Source organism: Suncus etruscus, chromosome 20 (assembly GCF_024139225.1).
Source record: "Suncus etruscus isolate mSunEtr1 chromosome 20, mSunEtr1.pri.cur, whole genome shotgun sequence".
NCBI classification, from domain to species: Eukaryota; Metazoa; Chordata; class Mammalia; order Eulipotyphla; family Soricidae; genus Suncus; species Suncus etruscus.
The window spans coordinates 1,596,473-1,607,733 of record NC_064867.1 but is presented as its reverse complement, the minus strand read 5'-3'; the positions used below and the strand labels follow the sequence as shown (position 1 = coordinate 1,607,733).

General features: G+C 45.9%; 2 protein-coding genes across 2 annotated transcripts in view; both read right to left on the bottom strand.

Moving 5' to 3' along the window:
* The window catches only part of GORASP1 (golgi reassembly stacking protein 1), a 737,102-nt gene that overhangs the window by 56,789 nt on the left and 669,052 nt on the right, over window positions 1-11,261 (bottom strand). The window lies entirely within an intron of this gene.
* The window catches only part of XIRP1 (xin actin binding repeat containing 1), a 48,046-nt gene continuing 36,946 nt past the window's right edge, over window positions 162-11,261 (bottom strand). The window contains 2 exon segments of the mRNA XM_049766464.1: window positions 162-517; window positions 1,502-1,550. Coding sequence (XP_049622421.1) covers window positions 162-517; window positions 1,502-1,550 — 405 coding nt within the window.

The following is an 11,261-nucleotide window of genomic DNA, read 5'->3' as shown; positions in this document are numbered from 1 at the left end:
CTTATGCCCTTAGAAGGACACGCTCCTAGATCCGGACACGCCCCCTGTCGGAAGCCCGAAGACTCGGACACGCCCCCAGCACGCGGCTCGGCGAATCGGAGACGTCGCAGCTCGCCCGCCCCTGGCGACTAAGACACGCCCCCGGCTCGCGGCTCAGCGAATCAGACACGCCCGCAGAACTCGACCCCGCCCCGCCCTGGCGTCACGGGCACACCCCCCCAGCCGCGGCTGAGCGAATCAGATACGCCACAGACTGAAGCCCCGCCCCGCCCCGTGAGCTTAGGACACGCCCCCGACTCGCGGCCCGCCACTCGGACACGCCCCCAGGTCGCGGCTGAGCGAATCGGAGACGCCCTCAGCCCGAAGTCCCGCCCCTCCGGGCCACGCCCCCCGGCGTTCTGGCTCCGACGCGGAGCCTCGCGCGGACTCTGACCCTGGCGGCGGCCGAGCTCTGCCCGCCCCGAGGGAGGCCCCAAGCGGGTCCCTGGATCCAGAAGCCCCGGGCGCTCGCCCCGTCCTGGAATAGGAATGCAATGCAAGGAGAGGACTCGGACCCGAGCCAGAAGAGATGCAGAGTAGAGATGCTGAGAGGAATGAGCCCTGCAGACTGAGCACCTCCAGATGTGGCCCAGAAAGCAAAAAAACTAAAATTAAAATTGGAAAGAATTGAAGCAGTCAGGGGGAAAAAAGGCCCATTTCTAACCAGCATGACCCAACTCCCGGGAAAGGCCCCGAGGTTTTTGGGGACTCGGAGTCAAGTGCTCCCGTGTATCTCCCACCAGCCACAACTACCACATCTGGGCAGATGCGCTTCCTCCCCATTGGCCAATCCTAGGGCTTGTGCTGGCCCTCCCCACACCTCAGCTCCTTCTCTCTGCTGCATTCCGGATCTTCCCTGACTGTCTGTCCCAGATGCTGCCTATCAGGGACCAGCCCACCTTCACCCCACACAAGTTCCTTCTAGCTTTCCTGACTCCGGGTGGGGTTAGGAACCCCTTGGCCTTGGGCTGGAGTAGTTGGTGAATTTGGCCACACAGGGATGTGGAGAGAAGTTGGGGGGAAGGTTCCGGCTCTTGTTCCCAGAAGCATCAGAGGCAGCCGGTGTGGATAGTTGGAGGGCCGGCTGAGGCGGGCAACTGGACAGCTGGAGCAAGATTCCAATGGTTTGCAGGGCTCTGGAGCATCAGAGCTGAAAACCTCTGTCCTCACCTCTCACACACCCCAGCTCCCTTCCCTTCACCTCCATCTCCACTGAGTGCTCTGCACACAACAGCCACTAGGCTTTGGAGTCTCTTCTACCAGCAGCCATCACAGCTCCCCGATCCCAGAGCTTCTCTCTGGTTTACCAGCCATGGCTGGATGAGGCCTGAGCACCTGATGTCCCTAGATGCTGACCTTGATTGACTGCTATGTTCTACGCCATAAGGAGTCTAAACAGAACAGGGCAGGGACTGTGTGACTGTCACTGCTGGGTCAGAACTGTGGAATAAATTAAGTGTACCTGGAAAACGAGTGTGTCCAGGGGGCTGGAGATTAAGGAGGGGGCAGAGCTGGAAACAGAGGGGAAGGTTTACCACCCACAGCTGGGACATGGAGACCGAGGCGTGGCTGAGCTCAGGAGGGAGATGAGATGAAAAGCTGCAGAACTTGAGTGAGAAGTTACTTTCCCTTGAGGTGCCCCCACCTCCTTAGAGTCTCCTGTTCTCCTTCTAGCTACAGGTTCCAGGTTCCAGACCTTGCTGGAAGGTCCCTTGAAAATCCTCTAATTTCACCACCTATTCCTGGTTGTCTCAAATGCAGAGTCCCCAGGATAAAAAAGGTCCTTTATTTATTTATTTAGGTTTTGGGGCCACCCCCAGTGACACTCAGGGGTTACTTCTGGCTATGCACTCAGAAATCACTCCTGGCTTGGGGGACCATGTAGGACACCGGGGATCAAACCGCAGTCCGTCCTAGGTCAGCATGTGCAAGGCAAACTCCCTACCACTTGCGCCACTGCTCCAGCCTTGACAGGGTCCTTTATAATGTTAACTGGAGCTCTAGAGCTCTGCCCCCATCTTTTCAAATGGAGTCTCTCCAACTCAAGTTTCTAGTTTGTAAAGGGATAGACCGGACCAAAGAAGTCCATAGTTTTACCATTCATGTATCAGTTTGCAGAAGGTGCTGCAGTAGCTCAGAATTGAATTAGTGATGGTCTCCCTGGCAGCTTCCCTTTGCTTCCTGCTGGGCTCTGGGGGAACCCTGACAGCACTGAGACTATTGCAGGTAATAGACAAGGGCTGAAATTCAATGAACCCTCTGAGAACAGAGAGTTCAGTGGGTCATGGTTTGGGGAAGAGAGGAGAAAGAGGGGGAGCACAAGGGAAAACAGGAGAACTGAAAAAGTCAGGTCAATGTTTTCTCCAGAAAACCTTCTCCCTGTCCTGGGATGGGCTCACAGATGTTCCCCAGATGTTGATGGTGATGGGAAATGTCTCCCCGTGGGATCCCAGCTGAGCCTTTCCTGTTCATGAGAAATGGAGGACACGTTCCAAGACAAGGAGGGTGGAGTCTGGAGCAGTAACCATCTGTGACTAGGGCACATACATAGGCAGAAACACACCCTCATTCCCTCAGGGAATTTCAATACTCAGAAGAGTCCAGTGAATTTTCAAATTCTCAGCAGCCAGACCACCCATTTCAGGCAAATGTTTTTTTTTAAATGTGAGTTTAAAATGTTTTTAAATTAAAAATCAATGATCTGGGGGTCGGAGTAGTGACGCAAGTGATAAGGCGTTTGCCTTGCATGCACTGACCTAGGACGGACCACAATTCGATCCCCTGGCGTCCCATATGGTCCCCCAAGCCAGGAGTAACCCCTGAGCGTCACCGGGTGCGGCCCAAAAACCCACCCCACCCCCCCAAAAAAATCAATGATCTGGGATTGGAGAGAAAGTACAGTGATAAGGCGCTTGCCTTGCATACAGCCGACCTGGGTTTGATTTCCAACACATCAAATGGTCCCCTGAGCACCACTAGAAATGATCCCTGAGTGCCAAGCCAGGAGTAATCAGCAGATATGGCCCCATAACAAACAAATCAACAAACCATTCCTATTAGAAAAACTAGAATTAAAAAGACTGCCAAAAGTAACACAATTGAGAATTAGCCAGAGCTCACATATTGCTGGTGAGATACCAAATTGATAGAACTTGAAAAGATCTTGGCAGAAATGACAAAAGACCAGACATAGGTACGCAGCTATGATCTTGTAATTCTACTCCTCAGCAAACCCAAGTGAAACTTCGAGTTTACCTTCACTAAAAGACACAAGAATAAAACTGCTACACTAGCTCTATCCCTGCCAGTCTAAAACTGGATAATGCAGCAATTAAGGAGTTTGCCTTAAATAGGTGGCCAATCTGGATTCAACCCCCAACATTCCAAATGTTCCCTTAGTACCACCAGGACTTATTCCTGAGGGCACAGCCAAGAGTAGAAACACCCTGAGTATCATTGGTTAGGACCCCACAAGTAAACAACAAACATGCAAACAACAACAGCAAACTGGAGGGGCTGGAGTGATAGCACTTTGGGTAGGGTATTTGTTTTGCACGCAAAACGACCCTGGATGGATCCCATCTGGTTCCCTGACCCTGCCAGGAGTGATTTCTGAGCACAGAGCCAGAAATAACTGTCAAAATACCCCACGAGTCGTATCTCCAAGCCCTGGTGAACGAGTCTAAATCAGAGTCATACAAGAAATAATCCATACCAGGCTGAGGGTGAAACACATATAGTCTGGCAGTCTTCTATGTAGTATGGAGCTCCTGCTGCCTGCAGAACTACCATTCTTATTGAGTACAGGGACCACCCCAGGGTGGGGCAGTGGGACCACCCTAGGGTGGGGCAATAGACCCACCCAGGCTTACAAGTAAGGCAATCTCTGTTTGGGGGTAAATCCAAATTGTAAACAAGCATACAAAGACACCAGGAATGATCTTTGTTTTGGGTAAAATAAGGTGTAACAGAACAGTCACCCCTGAACACCACCAAGTGTGGCCCAAAAACCAAAGGGGAGAAAAAAAAAAAACTTGGAAACCACTCAGATTTGTCAAGTGATGAGTAGAAATAATTGTTTTTTTTTTTTCCCTACAGTAAAATATTATATGGCAATGAAAAAAAAGAAATTGTTGCTTCCTAGAATGGCAGGGCTGAATCTTAAAAATATGCCAAGTAGGGGCCAGTACAACGGTGTTTGCCTTGCAAGCAGCCGACCCAGGTGGTTGGTTCAAATCCCGGTGTACCATATGGTCCCCTGTGCCTGCCAGGAGCCATTTCTGAGCAGATAGCCAGGAGTAACCCCTGAGCACCGCTGGGTGTGGCCCAAAAACCAAAATAATAATAATAATAATAATAATAATAATAATAATAATAATAATAATAATAAAACCAAGTAGAGGGAGGATTAACATCATTAAAACAGCAATACTCACCAAAGCATTGTACATATTTAATGAAATCCCTCTAAGGATACCCATGATGTTCTTCAAAGAGGTGTTCCAAATTTATTTGGAACAATAAACACCCATGAATAGCTAGAGCAACCCTTAGGAAAAGGAATATGGGCGGCATCATTTTTCCCAACTTTAAATTGCATTACAAGTACAATGATGTACAGCTTGTGAAGTAAAAACTGAGTTAACTCTGAAACATGGGATCTTAAGCTGGCTCTGTTGACATTCAGACTGGATGCTTCGTTGTGGGATTCATCCTGTAGGTTAGAGGATGTTTAACAGATCCCAAGTTCTGCTCATTGGCTACTAGTAGCACCTCTTCATCACAGTTCCATTGTCACCAGTGCCTCTCAGGTGAGAACCACTGTTCTCTAAAGGCTGTATTGTAGGGAAGAAATAGTATTTGTGTTAGATATTTCTGGGGTTATGGAACACGTGTTTATTCATATTTAAACTGTATTTTGTTTGACTCATGCACTTTTTAAAATTCTTGTGGTAGGTTTCTCAGACTTGAAATCTTAAGATATAATAAAGGAGGAAACAAATGATTTCTTACAAAGCTCTAAATGATTTCTAAAAATTCAAGGGAAAAATCAATTTCTCACTAATCCTAAAGTTTATAATTTCAGGCAAGACTCTATGTATCAAATACTGGAAAGTAAAAACAATTAAAAATGTATCACTTTAGGGCCCGGAGAGATAGCACAGCGGCATTTGCCTTGCAAGCAGCCGATCCAGGACCAAAGGTGGTTGGTTCGAATCCCGGTGTCCCATATGGTCCCCTGTGCCTGCCAGGAGCTATTTCTGAGCAGACAGCCAGGAGTAACCCCTGAGCACCGCCGGGTGTGGCCCAAAAATAAAAACAAAAAAACAAAACAAAAAAAATTATCACTTTAAAAAATAATAAGAAAAAATTGCATTACAAAGCAATAGTCATTAAAATAGCATGGTATTGGAATAAAGACAGAACCTCAAATCAATGAAATAGACTTGAGTATTCTGATAATGTTTCCCAAACATACAATCAATTAATCTTTGATAAAGGACAATAAATGCAAATGGAGCAAAAAAAGCCTCTTCAATAAGTGGTGTTGGGACAACTGGTAGGCCACATGCAAAAATGCAAACTCAGACCTCCATCTAATAACATGCACAAAGGTCAAATTCAAATGGATTAAAGACCTTGATATCAGACCCAGAAACATAAGGTATATAGAACAACATACAGGTAAAACACTCCATGACATTGAGACTAAAGGCATCTTCAAGGAGGGAACATCATTCTCCAAACAATTGGAAGCAGAGATAAACAAATGAGACTATATTAATCTGAGAAGCTTCTGCACCTCAAAGGAAATAGTGACAAGAATACAAAAGCCACCCACAGAATGGGAGAAACTCTTCACCCAATACCTATTAGATAAGGGGTTAATATCTAGGATATACAAGGTACTGACAGAACTTAACAACAACAACAAAAATAATCTAACCCCATCAAAAATGGAGAAAAGAAATGAACAGACACTTCCTCAAAGAAAAAATACAGAAAAAAAATGGCCAAAAGGAACATGAAAAATGCTCCACATCACTAACCATCAGGGAGATGCAAATCAAAACAACCATTTGAGGTATCATCTCATGCCACAGAGACTGGCACACATCACAAAGAATAAGAACAATCAGTGCTGGTGGGGATGTGGAGAGAAAGGAACTCTCATTCAGTGATGGTGGAAATGCCATCTAGTCCAACCTCTATGAAAAGCGATATGGAGATTCCTCCAAAAACTGGAAATTGAGCTTCCATATGATCCAGCTATACACCACTTCTAGGGATATATCCTAGGAAAACAAAAGCACAATACCAAAATGCCTTCTGCACACCTATTATCATTGCAGTGCTATTCACAATAGCCACTCTGGAAGCAACCAAGATGCCCTTCAACAGATGAATGGCTAAACAAACTATGGTACATATACACAATGGAATATTATGCAGCCATGAGGAGAGATAAAATTCTCCTATACATGGATATACATAAAATCTATTATGCTGAGAGAAATAAGTCAGAGAGAGAGAGAGAGAGAGAGAGAGAGAGAGAGAGAGAGAGAGAGAGAGAATAGTCTCTCAGCTGTGGGTTTTAAGAAAAATAAAAGACACATTGTAATAATACAAAGAGACAACAGAGATGAGGGCAGAAGGACCGGCTCATGATATGAAGCTCACTGCCTGTCTCAAATACAGGAGACAGGGGTTGGGGGAGGAGGGATATGGAGGGCATTGGTGGCAGAAAGGTTGCACTCATGATGGGCAGTATTCTTTTTATGACTGAAACCAAACTACAAACATGTTTGTAATCATGGTGCTTAAGGGCCCAGAGAGATAGTACAGCGGTGTTTGCCTTGCAAGCAGCCGATCCAGGACCAAAGGTGGTTGGTTCCAATCCCGATGTCTCATATGGTCCCCCGTGCCTGCCAGGAGCTATTTCTGAGCAGACAGCCAGGAGTAACCCCTGAGCACCGCCGGGTGTGGCCCCCCAAAAAAAATCATGGTGCTTAAATAAAGATATTACTTAAAAATAAATAAATTAAACCAAGTAGAATAGAATCCCGAAGGATAGGACACTTGAGATTTCGGACCAGTAGATGACCAGGAGAGACAGCTGCTGGACACAGTCAGTATCTTTTTTTTTTTTTTTTTTTTTTTTTTTGTGGTTTTTGGGTCACACCCGGCAGTGCTCAGGGGTTACTCCTGGCTCCATGCTCAGAAATTGCTCCTGGCAGGCACAGGGGACCATATGGGACGCCGGGATTCGAACTGATGACCTTCTGCATGAAAGGCAAACGCCTTACCTCCATGCTATCTCTCCGGCCCCACACAGTCAGTATCTTAATCTGGGATGGTGTCAAAGAGGTATACACATCTGTAAAATTTCAAATTCTAGGGTCCTAAGTTATAGTCTAGTATGGTAAAGCACTTGCATTGAAAGTTTGATCCCTGGAGTCCCACATGATCCCCCAAGCCTGCCAGAAAGGATCCCTGAGTGCAGAGCCAGGAGTAAGCCCAAAGCACAGCCATGTGTGGCTCAAAACAAACAGAATTTCAAGCTCTACACTGAAAACATCACGCTAAGTAAGTTTAACCTCGATAGACAGGGAGAGTGAAGGGAAGGATTGGTGTCAATTGTGAAAGAAAGGATGGCCGCTGTGTTTATCCTTCTACCAGTAGATCATCCTCCGGACAGGGATATTCAGTCTGACAGGCCATATTCAAATAATTGTATAGGTTCCTCTCCTTAGCCAGAAAAAAAGCAGACTTTGCATGCAGGAAGTCCAATTTTGCTCCCTGGCATCATATTGTACCCAGGATTGATGTGCTGGGAGTATACTCCGAACACACCGAGTTATCAAAACAAAACAAGCCAACACTAAATTTAATTTAATTGAGTTAGCCAACAGGTTAGAGGTTTATTTTTCCATGATTCTTTTCTTTGGGGAGAGTGTGGGGGCCATACCTGGCAGTGCTCAGAACTTGAGCATCTTAACCTCAGTATAGTTGGTCTGGTCCATCTTCCATGATTTTTTAAAAAATTTATTTATTTTTGGTTTTGGGGCCATATCTGGTGGTGCTCATAGTTACTCCTGGCTTTGTGCTCAGAAATCGCTCCTGGCAGGCTCAGGGGACCATATAGGATTCCAGGGATCAAACCCCAGTTAATCCCAGGTGGGCAGTGTGCAAGGCAAACACCCTGTTGCTGTGCTGTCTTTCCTGCCCCTCTTCTATGATTTTTATATACAGGGGCTTCATGCTATTCTGTTTTTTTTAGGGGGGGGAGAGGGGACACCCAACAGTACTCAGGGCTGACTCCTGGTGCTGCACTCAGAAATTACTCCTGGCAGGGGCTAGAGAGGCAGCACAGTGGTAGGGTGTGTTTGCCTTGCACACAGCTAACCCAGGATGGATGTGGGTTCAATCCCTGGCATCCCATATGATTCCCCTGAGACAGGATCGCAGAGCCAGGAGTGTCATTAGGTGTGCCCCCCCTCCCCCAAAAAAGAAAGAAATTACTCCTGGCAGGTTTGGGATGCTAGGGATCAAGCCCAGGTCTGCTGCGTGCAGTGCAAATAACCTACCAACTATGGTATTGCTCTGGCCTCTCATTTTATCTTTGATTCACAATTCCCGAGCCACCCCTGATTGTCTGGAAACAGGAATCACAGTTCTATTTCCTTAGGAAGCTCAAATGTCTCTGGATGTCTGTCTGTCTGTCTGTCTGTCTGTCTGTCTGTCTGTCTCCCTATCTAGTTCTCTACCTCCCACTCTCGTTTTGCCTCTTAAAAATCTGTTTTCTCTTTTGCCTCGTTTGAATCATTGATGCAGCCCTCCTCCTCCCACCCACACAGGGCCCCACAGCAGGCTAAAGCTAGGGCTTCTCTGAGAGACCTTGTTTGCAAGGCAGATTCTGGGGTCTTGCTCAAATTTGCAGGGTCCCTAAACTCTGGAACTACAAGCTAGCAACTTGAACTCTAACTAGCACCCTCGTTGTCTGGGATGCACACCAAAACTCATCCAGCTTGGGTCTTAGAAAGCAAAAGGCAGGAACTGGGGTGGCCTTGAAGTTCATTCTGTGAACATCCTTGTTTTTCTTAAAGAGTTTAACTCCATGAAATAATGACCTGCACAGTTGGATTCTGGGTCAAAGGATTTTGACGGATGTTGCCAAATAGCCTTCCCCAAAGTTGCACCAAAATTTCATTCAGCCAATAGTGGAGGAGCACTCCTGTTTCCCAATATCCTTACCCTGGCACTTGGTGCATCAAGTCTCATCATCTTGGCCAATCTGATAAGAAAAAGGAAGCCATCTTACTGGTTTTATTTGGCAATTGTCTAATTATGACTGAAGTTGAGACTTCCATCGGTTCTTTCTATTCTCTATAAACTTACAGGATCATATATAAGGAACATAAATCAAAAATTATAGCTTGTACATATATGCACACACATATTCACATACTTATTTTTATTTTTTTGGTTTATTTAGTAAAATCGTTTTATTTAGGAAATGAAAGAGAGAAAAAGAGGAATTCCACAAAGTAAAAGAAAGGAATGATAAATACCAAATTTGGATGATAGCAATTACAAAATGAAATGTGCCTTGATTTGCTTATATTCTTCCATTTGGGAGGGGTGAGGATATCTGGCTGTGCTTAGATATTATTATTAATTATTCCTGGTGGGCTCAGGGGAACAAATGGAGTACTAGGAATGAGACTTGGGTTTGTTGTGTGTTAAGTAATGCCCAACCTTCTGTAGTATCTCTCCAGCCCCTATGTTCTTTTTCTGTTTTAAGTTATGTTATGTCTTTGAGGATTAGATGAGGAAAGTGACTTCTGGGTCTGAAGTGATAGCACAGCAGGGGTTCGATCCCCAGCATTCCATATGGTCCCCTGAGCTTGCCAGGAGTGATTTCTGAGCACAGAACCAGGAGTAAACCCTTAGCACCGCCAGGTGTGACCCCAAAACAAAACAAAACAGAACAAAAAAAGAAAGTGATTTCTCTACCATACATGTCACACTTTTTTTCTGGTTGTTGTTGTTGTTGGGTGGGGGGCTGGGGCTTTTTGTGCCATGTCTAGTAATGCTCAGGGGTGACTCCTGGCTCTACACTCAGGAATTATTTCTGGTGATATTCAGGAGACAGTATGGGACATCTGAGATCAAACCTACGTTGGCTACTTTTTTTTTTTTTTTTTTTTTGGTTTTTGGGCCACACCCGGCGGTGCTCAGGAGTTACTCCTGGCTGTCTGTTCAGAAATAGCTCCTGGAAGGCACGGGGGACCCTATGGGACACCGGGATTCGAACCAACCACCTTTGGTCCTGGATCGGCTGCTTGCAAGGCAAACGCCGCTGTGCTATCTCTCCGGGCCCTACGTTGGCTACTTTTGAGGCAAGCACCCTACCCACAGTACTATCACTCCAACCTCTCCTGGTTTGCTTTCATCTTGGTTCATAGTCTTTTCTCATGCAGATATTTTAAATGCTTATCTAGAAAATATATTAAACATTTACTTTTGGGGACCAGGAAAATAGCTCCAAGGGCTGGAACATTTTGTATTGTAGGAGCTCTTTTTTAATTTAATTTTTGTTGTTGTTTTGGGCCATACGCAGTGGTGCTCAGGGGTTACTCTTGACACTGTGCTCAGAAATTGCTCCTCCTGGCAGGATTGGGGGATCATATGGGATGCCTGGGATTGAACCTGGATCAGCTGCCTGCAAAGCAAAGGCCCTACGCATTTTACTACGACTCCAGCCCAAATGCATGTAGGAGCTGTGGTCCAGTCTCTAGCACCACTGGTTGTGGTCCCCAAATAAAAGCAATTTACTTGGTGCCTGATAGATAGCACGGTGGGTAGGGCACACAGCTGACCTGGGTTCGATCCTTGACATCTCATATAGCTCCCAAACCCTGCCAGGAGTGATTTTTGAGCACAGAGTAAAGAGTAACCCCTTAGCTCTGCTGCCAAGTGTGGCCCCAAAACAAACGTGTGCTGCAGTTCAGGCTAGAATGTAAATAAATTCACCTACTGTTTTTGCTGATGGTGGTTACCTTGGTTAGGAGACTAGAGATTTGGAAGTTGGTGTCTTTTGGGGTTTGTTTTTTGTTTCTCAAAGTTGAACTTGAACCCAGGTCTTCATGCATGCAAGGCATGGAGACTTGTTCTGACATCACCTATTATTTTATTTCATTTTAAGGTTTTTGTTTACT